This window comes from Opisthocomus hoazin, chromosome 2 (assembly GCF_030867145.1).
Source record: "Opisthocomus hoazin isolate bOpiHoa1 chromosome 2, bOpiHoa1.hap1, whole genome shotgun sequence".
NCBI lineage: Eukaryota > Metazoa > Chordata > Aves > Opisthocomiformes > Opisthocomidae > Opisthocomus > Opisthocomus hoazin.
In genome coordinates, this window is record NC_134415.1 from 19,318,631 (window position 1) to 19,331,817 (window position 13,187).

At 39.8% G+C, this 13,187-nt stretch overlaps 1 protein-coding gene across 9 annotated transcripts in view; it reads left to right on the forward strand.

Moving 5' to 3' along the window:
- The window catches only part of DAAM2 (dishevelled associated activator of morphogenesis 2), a 221,097-nt gene that overhangs the window by 148,236 nt on the left and 59,674 nt on the right, over positions 1-13,187 (forward strand). For all 9 annotated transcript variants that reach the window (XM_075412807.1, XM_075412816.1, XM_075412808.1 and 6 more), the window contains 3 exons: positions 2,494-2,827; positions 11,187-11,297; positions 12,343-12,446. In XM_075412807.1, the coding sequence (XP_075268922.1) occupies positions 2,494-2,827; positions 11,187-11,297; positions 12,343-12,446 (549 nt within the window). The remainder of the gene's footprint in view (positions 1-2,493; positions 2,828-11,186; positions 11,298-12,342; positions 12,447-13,187) is intronic.

Genomic DNA, 13,187 nt, shown 5'->3' on the forward strand with positions numbered 1-13,187 from the left:
TGCAAACAGACCTGTGTGAAACTTGGCAGATTGTCGTAGCAGGGTTCAATGAAACCTTTTCATTTTTGGTGTGCATGTGTTCCTGTGTGTGCTTGCCCTTACTCTGATATTCACTTTGAAAGTCAGTTTTGAACAAAATTCAAACCTCAGACCGAAACCTTGTTGAAAGTGCCAGGCTTTGCCGTGTTTCTGGTCAAAGTGCTGGCCCAAACAAGCTGAAAGTTGGCAAATCGATCGGCATAGCGAGCATAACTTTCAGGTAGGCCCTGAAAATTCCTGTGTGGTGTGGAGTGTAACCACTGGAAGACCATACATATGTCAAGTCCATATTATCCAGGAGATAGATAAGTATGGCTCAGGTTTGTCTTGCTTGTACAGAGACATGAACAGAGACCAGTGAAATTCAGTCTTTCAGCATGGTGCTTCCATTACTGATGTATACCAGAAACAACATCTCACTTAAGGAGAGACAACAGAAAGACAGCACATTAGGATGTATCCAACAGGGAGGAAGAGGGGCAGGCTAAAAGCGAAGTGACACAGACTTTTGGTATGCTTGATTTGTTACACAGGTGGCAATTGTTAACAACCTTTTCATTTGTTTGACATATCTTTCAGCGTTATGCTGTTTGGAGCGTCTTCATGGACATATTATTGTTGATGTACATTTTGGTAGACTGAAAATTCAAATGTAATTCATATGGTTTTGCATTCAGACATTCTAAAAAAGTGCACCTACCTGAATGACCTGTTAGAGGAGGCAGGAGGTAAACAAAGCAATCTGGAGAAATTATATGTAGCCCTTTTCATAACTTTGAATCCCCATTTTTAAGCCTGGGAACTGGAAATGAAACATTGCTAGAATGATTGGTTTGAACTGACTTATATAATTCCATTCGTTTCTATTGATTTGTCTGCGAGGCTGTCTGCATGGTCTAATTTGACCCATCTGAATTTTTTAACCCTTGTTTTCAATGAAACCTTTACCTTTTCCAAGGACTTTCTCCTATATTGTTTTTATCCTCAGTTTCCATAATCTTAATCTGAAGAAAGGCAAATTTTATAGTAGAATACAGTAGAAACTGAACTTTCATGATGTCAATAGCCCAAATAAACCTGGCCTACTATAGATTCAGTCGTCAATGTGTCATTTGGTAACTGATTAATTCTGTATTTCCTCTATTTATGATGGTTTCAATCTATATTTTGCTGCTGCAGGTTGACAGTGGACCTGTTCCATCCTTGGTATACCTCCTCAAACTAAAAACAAACAATCAAACCAAAATAAATGCAGCCAAGGCCATTATAGGAGCTTTGCCTTTTACTGAAGAACATGTACCTTTTAAACTTTGTGTTCTCCTGTATGTATATCGCGGGATCAGGGTGTGAAGTCAGTACAGCTGACAGAAACAGTGGTAATCACAGAATCACAGAATGTTCGGGGTTGGAAGGGACCTCTGTGGGTCATGTAGTCCAACCCCCCTGCCGAAACAGGATCACCTACAGCAGGCTGCACAGGACCTTGTCAAGGCGGGACTTGAATATCTCCAGAGAAGGAGACTCCACAACCTCTCTGGGCAGCCTGTTCCACTGCTCTGTCACCCTCAGAGGGAAGAAGTTCTTCCTCATGTTCAGACGGAACTTCCTGTGCCTCAGTTTGTGCCCATTGCCCCTTGTCCTGTCGCTGGGCACCACGGAAAAGAGTCTGGCCCCATTCTTCTGACACCCACCCTTCAGATATTTGTAAGCATTTATAAGGTCCCCTCTCAGCTTTCTCTTCTCCAGGCTAAACAAGCCCAGCTGCCTCAGCTTTTCCTCATAGGAGAGTTGCTCCAGTCCCCTCACCATCCTTGTAGCCCTCCACTGGACTCTCTCCAGTAGCTCCTCAGCTTTCTTGAAGTGGGGAGCCCAGAACGGGACAGAGTACTCCAGATGAGGCCTCACTAGGGCAGAGTATAGTTTGCCTCTGTCAGTGTATCCACTCCGGGCAGTGGCAGCCTATAAGTAGTATTGGCTAAAAGTTTGACCTAAGTCTAAAAATGATTTTCAAGATAATCTGAACTCATAATTAAAAGTGTAGTGATGAGTCTGTATGAAAATGTATCTAGTGTGTATTAGCATGTATGTCATATGTTGCAATTTGAAAGCATACGTTCAGTCTTGACAATGCAGCAGCTTTTGGGGTGGAGCACAGCAGGTATTTGGTGGTAACTGCAACAAAGAACACAGTGAATCGAACAGTAGAGTCATAAGGTGATTGAATATAATTACCCTGAAACTATGTGACACACCATTATTAGCTAGTCTGTTTTCTCTCTTTTTTGTTTTGTTTTGTTTTTCTTCAGTACCTGGGAATTATTCTGTGAACTTTAGGCTAAAAACTAGCCACCTTTTGCACATACAGGGTTTAATAATACGGTATTTTTTGAATAAATTGCCTTTGGTCTACTTTTGTTATTTTTCCTACTTGTGTTTTTGGTTTTTTGTTTTCAGGTTTGTGACCAGGTTTATTGAGCTGGATGGCCTGAGCTGTTTGCTGAACTTCCTGAAGAGCATGGACTACGAGACCTCAGAGAGCCGTATACACACATCCGTTATAGGGTGTATCAAGGCACTGATGAATAACTCCCAGGGACGGGCTCATGTCCTGGCTCACCCAGAGAGTATCAACATTATCTCCCAGAGTTTACGGACTGAGAACATTAAGACCAAGATTGCTGTGCTGGAGATCTTAGGGGCTGTCTGCTTGGTACCAGATGGTCACAAGAAAGTCTTGCAAGCCATGCTTCACTACCAAGTCTATGCTGCAGAAAGGACAAGATTCCAGGTACAAGGAGGATACTTTGCCAGAAACACCCAGTATGATGAATCTCTGCAGGGAGTGATTTTTACCGTGCATGTGTTGTAAACATGCTAGGTAGTAAAAAGGCAGTATTTCTCATTTTGTTTTAGGAAGGGCACTTCCTCAAATGGATTATCAGCATATCTATTTTTTTTTCCAAGAACTGATTGCTTGTCATTAATGCTAATTTAAAATTTCCTATATTTTACCTTAAAATGGCAGTTTGTTATGTTAAATGAAAGATGCTAATCTGTTCACACCTGATGGCATTTCTGGCGTGGTAATCATTTGCTCTACCCTAGAAGCTGAAGCCGTAGAATTCCAGCAGCCTCTGTCCTGATTTTAAAGCCATTAATTTAGTAATAAAAGAGATGTGGATTAAATAATGGAGACAGTGGATTAAATAATGGATAGTGGAGGCACTTCAATTGCCACTTAGCAATCAGCTTGTGCATTGTCAACACTTAGCAATTGTTGGCTCAAATATCTCCCATTCAGAACACAGAAGGGAAACTCAATCTCAGAGACCTTGAGACAGGTCAGTTCATCATTGACAGGCTTTATTGTGGATAGTGCTGGCTACTGTTATAACGTTCCTCTTCCTTGCAAACCGAGCACCTTTACAAAAAGATGTAACAGAATCCGTAGCTGTGTGTGAAGCTGTAGCTCCTAAACTTTGGGGTAACCTCACCCATTTACTTTATGTTCTTAGGTGAAATGATAAGGGTGGTGTTGGGCCAACAGGCTGTGGATCCTTGTTGCTGTCAGACATTATCTGCGGCCTCCTCTCCAGCTAATGCATCAGTGGATTTTGGGCTACAGTGAGCTGTGACTGTAAAAGTGAATGCAGAAACAGTCTGTGCTCATGAACAGCAGCTGCCAGTGTTCGTTGTTAGGACTGAACGCACTACAGGATTCACTGACTGTTGATCAGACCTGAGACTGAGGTGCAGGAGATCTTGGCTTAGTATTAACCTATGTGTGGCATTGGCAGGTTCACCCCTCTATGTGCATTGCCCCATCCAGCTTGCTCTCTAGTAATTAGCTGAAATGGAGAATCCTTCTTGAATCAATTTGACATTCTTGTGTACCTTGGAGATAGGTGGGGGCACCCTTAGGTGCTCGGCAAAAAGCAGCGGTAACTCACAACTCTGACACACTTGTGGTGCTGTGTTAACTTGTCCTTACTTGACCTAGTGACTCTGCTTAATAAGTCCATATGGGAGATAGATGCTGAGTTTACTCAATGTCTCCTATTTGGGTCCTCACTCTCTCTTTTTTTTTTTTTTTTCTTTTTTTTAAATTGGTTTAAAATTTACTGAATAACTGAGATATACGTTATTGCTGAGCAAAGCATGTTAGCACAGGTCGTGGTGTGAGCTTTTGAGGAATCTGGTGTAATGATTTGCAGATGCTTACAACCCTCACATTCATGAAAGATTACTTTGCATAAATGCTTGCTTTGGTCAAAATGCTTTTCCATTGGGGAAAAAAATGAAAGGTAAATGGATACTCTCTCTTTTTTCTTTCCTCAACAAAACAATCCCCCCCCATCACCCAACACCCAAAATGATTTAGCAGAAGAGATGCATTCTTGTTTGTAATTTCTGATGCTTGTGTCTAGATGCTAGAATGGGATTTTCCACTACACAAACCATTATCTTAAGTCTAATTATTGAGGAGGTAAGGATTCATCCCGAGACATTCCTCATCCATCTTCAGTCATTTTCTTCTAACAGAGAGACTGGGAATTTTTAAATGCTGATGAAACAAATGTGGTCATGGTCTTCCTTACATTTTAGTGGAAGGTTCTCTGATACTCTAGGACTTGTCAGTTAAGAGAGTATTATATCTCTTTGCCTCTTGCCCTCCCGCACCTGTGTCTCAGAACAGTCTTATGTTAGTAATCAAGAGAAGCGTCCACTGTAATTTGACTGTGGGAGGTCATTTTAAGAAAAAGATGAGCTGAAGACACTTATACTGTACCTTTACTGTAAACTTCAACGATGTGGTGTACAATGAAAGCCAGTGAAAGCCTTTTTTTCTTTATCCTAGTCCTGAGTGTAATCTTTGTAATGCAGACTTTGCAAATATCTGAAGAGATCCTTCAGGTTTCAAAGTGAACTCTTTTGGGGATGTGTTTCCTGTAGCTTGAGCAACTAGCATCATCCTTCAGTGTACTGAAGTGTCTGAATAGTTTAGAGCTTGCAGCTTTAGGTGGACTTTGACTGGCCACACCTAATCACTGTTCTGTTGAAAATGACCCCCCACAACTGGGGATCTGGCAGAATCAAACAATGAGAACTCTTCCTGTGAAAAGTAATACAAAAGGAACTAAACTGTAGGAAGAGGAGAAACATACTTTGAATGTGCAGAGCAGGAATTTAGGTCTATGGCTCTGTGGTTCATTATTGCAGATTGATTCTAATAGGGGGGGAAGTAAAGCAGGGAACGGTAAAGGCACTGCCCAGTCTTTCTCTAGATCTAGCTCTGTAATGCAATGGCCAAATTAGAGACACAATACCTAAGAGGGTAATAATTTCAGATTCTCAGTTTTGAAAATGAAACTCTGTTCTGGTGAAATAAAAAGTGTAGGGCTTTCTGGAAACCGTACTAAGCTCAGTTTTACTGGATGTCCAATAACCCATTTACAGGTAACGCTGACCTGTGACAACATCAGTGCAATGGTTGTTCTTCCTTAAGTTGCCTTCCTCACAGTGGTGGTTGATAATATTCTTCATCCCTTTCAGCCACTTTGCTGTCAATTTATCCCTCCTCATCTATGAAAACTGGCACTTTGTTTGTGTACTATGTGTTTGGATTTATTTTCCCCTCTTGCAGATTGCAGTAAATCTAAGTGTCCCACTCTCACCCATATCATCAGTGGTGACCAGCACTATGCACTTTGAGGAATCAGAAGGTAAATGTAAGACACACTGTTCCAGATCTATTTTTCCCGAACACAAATTATTTTCTTTCTTTTTTGTCTTCTTGAAGAGAAATATCATGGTGATGTATAAAAATTTGAAGGTGCATGGTTCTTCTTCCACACCTCTTTTCAAGAAGGAGGAAGATACGTTCAGAATTATTTACTGGCAACCATCTAAAACTTGAGCTCATGCACAAGTTGCTGCTAACAACTTCAGAATGAACACTGATTATTTCCAATTTCCATGCGCTCAAGTATGGTGATGTAGAGATCACATATTAGCACAGTCACATAAAACATGGCATGTTTTGTTGAATGTCAGAAGTTTTTGCTGGTCAGTGTCCTAAGCACAACTCTTGTTAGCTGGCACAGCTAGCCCAAAGTGGTCAGAAGACCCAACAACTGGCGAATTAACAAAGAAGGAAAGCTGCAACACAAGATACCATTCTTACTAAACTTGCACTGGCTCTGTCCTGCTAGAACTCCTACTAGGAGTTATAGTTTCCTACTAGGAAACTTCTAGTTTTATGCTACTATATCTAAAGTCAAAATCCAAATTCCAGTGAGATTCCTGCGTGACAGAATTGTAAACCCAGTAATACATAATAATATAATTGTAATCCAAATTAATTTAACTAAATTGCACCAGGTCATACTAACTGAATAGCACTAATGAAACTGTGCTGAAATATTTTGGACAGGATATCCTTGCTTTTTGATGTGTTCTTTTTTTTAAAATTTAAGTTAATGGGAAATATGGGTGGAACTTTTATGAATATGAAGGACTATCTCCTTAGCAAAATTTCATATTTTGCTCTGAGTAGAAACTCTGATGTAAAATATTGCTTTTTTCTAAATTGCAGCATTTCATCTACTGACTGCAATTATCAGTCTAACCCTTAATTTCAGAGACAAGTCACTTTAAGGCTATGGGAGACTCTCCAGAACTTATTCTTTGCTGAGACTTCAGTCTTCAGTAGAATGCCTTTTACAGCTGCACCCTATATCTCCACTGTTCAGTGTGTTCACAGGTCCGTCGGGACCAACTTTGTCTTGGTACTTGCAACAAGATTCTGTACTTTGTTTGTGTCTGAGTTTATATTGTGGCTCTTCCTGTCTTCTCACATTTGCCACAGCTTCTTGCCTGAGCTGATCCCTTTGCCTACTTTAATGTCTGACCCTTCTTTCATGCTGCCCTTCTGCCTGGAATAATTCTCCCTTTAATGTCCAATAGGCAGTCTGCAGTTCCTTTTTTAAGATATTCCTTGAAAACTGTCCTCTTCAGAGTCGTATTCCATCTTTACTCAAATACCACAATAATATATGGCATGCCTTCAGCCTCATTCCTTAGGCAATCTGGAAACACTCTGCCTTTGCTTCATCCAATTTTTGTTTGAAATATGCTTCTTTGCCTACAAATTCTGCTCTGCCCCTTAAAGAAGAGACATGAAAGAAAACATTGGAAAGCCAAGCAATAAACCCTCAAAGCAGAAATGTGGAATTAGGAAGATGAGCCCTTGGTGTCCTTGCTAGGATTCTTTTCCATCTGATGTATTAAAAATTGGTACGGGTGTAATTTTGTTACTGGCCCACTGTGTGACCATGAAAAAATTGCTTTATCTTGAATTTCTTAGGTGCTTTTCTTGTGAAGATGGAGGTTTTTAAAATGCTGTGAAAACTGAGAAAGAAGAGTCTCTGACCGTAGCGTCATTAATGTCTGCATTATCCTATTTATGACTGGTTTCCTTTGTGAAAGGGGCACAGTCCTACTCTTCCCGAAGTTGTTGCCTTTCTGGTTGTTGTTATGCTTGCTGCTTCCTCTCATTCCTCCTGTGGAGTGAACGCATTGTGTTATGACATTGTAACATGTTGTACTTTTTAACATTCCATATTTTGAGTTAAACTAATGTTACGAAGTCATAATGCTGTACTGGCCCAGAAAAGTGTGTCAGGATGTTCCGGTGCCCTTCCAGCGTAGTTTGCTGTCTGAAACATCCACCCAGCTGGGGACCCCTGTGGGGAGAAAGAATTTTTCTTTTAGTCTTGAGAGAACCTAGGTGTTAGATACTGTCTGAAAGGAGCTGATTTCTCTTGCTGATGAAAATATTAACTGGGGTGCTTTGAGCAGAACATGCTTGTTTTCCTCCTTAACGCTGCTAGAAATTTTGAAGTTTGAGATAAAGGAAGTTTGATATTGTCAGTTGGAAAGGTGGAGATTAGGAGCATTCCTTCCAGAGCCCCTTCACCTGGTTTGTGTTAGACACCGTCAGTATGGACCATAATCTGTAGGGAGAAATCTGATCAATTTGGAATTGTAGTGGAGGAGTTAACAAGGTACAAATTAAAATCCTGTATTCCCACTTGATTTGCTTCTTCGCCTCAGGGCTCATCCAAAGCCTTTTGAGGTTTGCTACAGATTGAATGAAACCCTACTGGATGTCAGTGATGAGGAATAATGGGATTAAGTGAGGAAAGTTTTGCTTAAATACTAGGAAAAAACTTTATAACCATAAGATCAATTGGGCCACATAGCTGACTGCCAAGAGGTGTGGTAATATCTTTTTCATAGGAAATGTTCAAGTGAAGACTTGAACCGCAGCCATTTGCAAAGGGTTAGAGTTATTGGAGTTTGGCCATGGTGTGTGGGTGTAGACTCTGATCTTTAGGAATTGTGTGAACTTACAGTGTTTCCTTCTAGAGCTGAACAGTCACATGAAGATGAGCTGCTCTTCAGTTAGCTTAGTGCAACCCAGAGGTTTTGGGGTCTTTGCCCTGAATTTGGCTTGGCCCCCACTGCATTCTGCTCCTAGTTCAGCATTCTAAAAAGAGGGATAGAAAACTTTTGTTAACATTCTTCAACCTGTATGGATGCTGTATCTGACGTGCTGTTGCACAGAGTCAAGCATATTCGTAAAAGTGTGTGAGAAAATTTATGGTAGGAATGAGGCCTCTGAAGAAAACCAGCAAAACCATCCTTGGTTTTGATGCTTCTGTGGTAACGGCTACTTTAAATTATTCCAAGAAGACACATGTGTGTTGAATTTCAGTCTCAAATCTGACAGTAACAGAAGTAAATTCTCTCATTTATTTCAATTCTGCTTATTTGTCAAATTGAAGAGTTTGTTGAAAGGTTTGTTAGTGAATTTAAAGACCTCTTATATAGTCTCCTATTGTTATTGTCAGAGATAGGATGCTGGACTGGACTGACCGTCAGTCTGACTCAGTAGGGCATTTCATGTATTTTTATGTAAGATTCATTCCCATGTCTAACAAAATGAGGGAGGGGTTGATATTTGGCCATGATATAACCACTGGGAAATCATGACTGTGATGGAAGTTCAAATGCCAGGAGTAGGGACATTTGCAGGTGCTAGCTGGGCAATATAAAAGATGCAAGAAAAAAGAGTTTATGAAATCAAAGGTTGCTTGAAAGTGAACATACTAAGTCCAGATATAAGAGTAGCTGTCAGTGGCAGTGTATAATAGATCAAAAGACTTTTACACAAAAACAAGCAAAGGGTCTGCGTGAAGCCGGGATTGTTTTCTTTCCCCTGGGGAATGCACAGGAGGGATATTCCCCAAGTTTCTTGTGGCAGATCTCCGTGGTGATGTCTGTTTTCTACTGGAAACAAGAGAGACCTACGAAACTGATGACTAACACAGGAAAGATTTTGCTGTGAATGAACACTTTCAGTAGCCAGGGACAGAAGACTGACTAAAGGAAAATGAACTTCCTTACTCAGCATCATAGCTTCAAAATATTATTTAGATGGATCTGCTGAGCTGAACACTAAAAAGTTATTTTTGTCTTCAATCTCCCTTTATGGTCAAAACTTCTTGGGAAGAGTAAAAAGAATTCTGTCTTTTCTAGTGCATCAGCAAAACAAATATATGAGTGTGGGGCGTTTATTATTAACGCTGGAGTGAGACACATACAGTTGAACTGGCAGTTCTCAAGTGGAATTTGTTACTCTTCCAGTAAGGAAAATCATCCCTGGAATTATGAACTGATCAGAGAAGATCCTGAAGAGAAGATTCATGGTCATCAGCACAAAGCTAAAAGTATAGTTTCTTTCGTGGCTAATCAATTTCTACATATAACCTCTTTGGTAAATATTCAAGTGGAATTAATCCTAAATAGACTGTATAATGCACAGGCTACCAACATTATTTGTCTAGTCTTTTTTCTCCTTTGTCTCCTGATGTTCAAAAGATTGTGGTGAAATATCTATAAGTATGTAGAGATTAGATCAAAAGTGTTTCTGTGCTAAATACCCCCTGAATGATAAATATCCCTGCTATTTGGCTAACAGGGAGACGTACAGTCTCCGGGGAGACCTTGTAGCAGCCCGTCAATATATAAACGGAGCTTATAACAAAGACAGAGGAAGACATTTTACCAGGGCCCGTAGTGACAGGACAAGGGGTAACTGTTTTAAACTAAAAGAGGCTAAATTTAGTTTGCATAAAAGGAAGAGATTTTTTTACAGTGAGGGTGGTGAGACACTGGAACAGGTTGCCCAGAGAAGTTGTAGATGCCCCATTGTTGGAAGTGTACAAGGTCAGGCTGGACAGGTCTTTGAGGAACCTGCTCTAGTTGAAAGATGTCATAGCCCATTGTAGGAGGGTTGGACTAGATGATCTTTAAAGGTCACTTCCAACTCAAACCATTCTACGATTCCTTAACAAGGAAACTGGAGCTTAACTGCACTTCCAGTAGAGCTGTGTAATTCACCTTTGAGCTTTGGAGCTGTATGCACAGGGGATATTCCTGTTCTTTGAAAATCCCTAATAGGAGCTTACCAAGAGTAAGTATTTGTCTCCTTTATGTGAAATGGTTGTAAGTGAAGGAACAAGGAGAAATCTTCCAAGGTCCATGCATAGGCTTTATTCCTCAAAAGACAGCTTCTCTTTAGAATTCTCTCCGGTTGTATGTATACATAAGTGCAATCCCTCCTGATGAGATCCAAGAAAATAATGAAAATTACTTGAGTGATGTGAGTAGAAAGGATGTATGAATCTGATGGTATTTTTCTGTATGTATAAATTCTCTGTCATATTCACCATACAGAGTTAACTGGCTAGCAAGGACATCATTCTGCTGCTTTCTTAGATAATGTTGGCAGGAACTGTAAAGGGCATCTGCTTTTTCTCAGATAATAGCTTGTCTAAAAAAAACAACTTTTTTTTTTTTTTGCACTAGGATCAGGTGGGCATTTTTTTCCTATCACTAGTTTTCATTTGTTTATTGTGGCATGTCCAAAATTTCTAACAGCCTTGCCTGAAAAGAATGATTTCTTTAAGCAAATATATAGCAAATCAAAAGCAGACTGTGTGCATATCCCATGAACAGTATGCAAAATGGTGCGAGAAGTTAGACTATAACCTCTAACCCAGCCTGCTGTTCTGTTTCAGACACTGTTGAATGAGCTAGACCGGAGCATGGGACGATACCGAGATGAAGTAAATCTCAAAACAGCCATCATGTCCTTTATCAATGCTGTTCTGAATGCTGGTGCTGGTGAGGTGAGTCACTGCCCTGGAAATTCCTTCTGAAATGTCGTGCTTTCATCGGTTTACCTTGGAAATGGCTAGCAGATTAAATCACAAATCTCGTGTTATTGAGTGGATATAGTTTGTGGAAAATAATGCTGAATTGTTAATATCAGTCTTATAATGTCTTCCATATTATTTTATTGCCAGCTTCTTCTAATATAACATAGACTACTTCATAGACTACTTGCACTGATATGATAGCTTCAGGTTGTGTGTTTGTTGTTTTTCTTTTCTTTTCAAGAACTGCAAAGCATTTACCTCTTGATTTCAGCCTTTTCGAAAACATTTTGGTTTACCTTCAGAAAAGTTTTGAAATGTTAAGTTACTTTGACTCAAAGCCAAACTCAAATAGTTTTAACTTAAAGATGTCAAAGGAAGGCATTTCAGGAAAGACAGTTTGTTGGTTTTCTTGCATCAACAAGGCTTTCTTTTCAGTCTGGAGAATAGTTTAAACTGATTTTGTTTTATTAAAAGTGTTACTTTTGTTACATTGACTTTTCTTTTTTTGGTTAAACCACAACAGAAAACAAGCTCGTAAGAGCTCTGTCTGGCAATATATTTGTCTCTAAATGCAGCAGTCCTGTAATATCCCACTGAATAGATGTCAAGTTTGCCAGAGTAGATGGTGATTTTTATGACAAATAAACATAAAAATTAGGAGGAAGACTGTAGTACTGTTCATCTGTAAGCAGGAGGCGGACCTCTAATGGACTAGCAGAATAAACACTAATAATTTTTGTTCTTTGTGGAACAACATGGAGTGTGCTGTCCTTCTGACTGGGTATGCAGAGCTCATTGTAGGTAAATGAGGACTGTATTTTTAAGTGAAACAGAGGCAAAGGCATTATTATTTTTTTTTTTTAACTTATTTTACTGGAATTAATCATCCTGTGGATTTGATGTCAGAATAGAGGGTATTAAAAAGGGAAGAGCTGAGGTTTTAAGTAACATTTTTTTTTAAATGTGATTATAACCTTTTGGAACCTAATAACTTGGTTTCCCCTCACTTTTTAAGGACAACTTGGAGTTCCGATTACACCTACGATACGAGTTTCTAATGCTAGGAATTCAACCAGTCATTGACAAGCTAAGAGGACATGAGAATGCCACACTGGACAGGTAAGACATGTTTTCTGAGAACAGTTACTGATGAACAGAAAGAGTTCTTAGAAACTCTTCTCCATTTACATTTCAGATTTAAGCACAAAGATGTCTTTGTGTCTCTATCTCTCCCTAAAACTGACTCCCTGTAAATAAAAAAAGATTTTTCCTTAAAATTAAAATCAGCAGATGAAGTAGGGAACACACATACTAAATTGGCAATGGCTGTGGCAAGGAGTTACTGAATTGCTTTTCTTCTAATCTGGAGATAGCAATCAGAACAACAACAACAACAAAAGTTCTAATTCTTTTTCTCTTGTAGCAAAGCTGGAACGAAAGCCTGTCCTGTTAGGAGGGAAGGAAGCCAGTAGCTGATTGGCTTCACTGAGACTAAGTACATGTGGTCAAGGCGCAGCTTCTGAGTTTCCAAGGTTTTTCTACAAGTTCAGTGGTTTTCGTGATCTAGCTTGTACCACAACTTCCCAAACAGTGGCACTGGCATAACTGTGAGAGAAGGGGGACCTGTGGTAGGTGAAGGGGTAGAGATGCCAAGGGAGCAAGAGAGAATGAGGAGGATCTTCAAACAGCCCTGCTATTGCACAAAATGTAACACTGGATGGCACCTTCAAATTACTGTGTTAAAAGTTATATGGATATTAAACGCTTTCTCCACTAGCAATTTCATATTTTGCCACAGTAATTAAAGCTGATAACGACCTTAAATTAAACCCTTCACAAAGCCACATGCTGAAATAAACT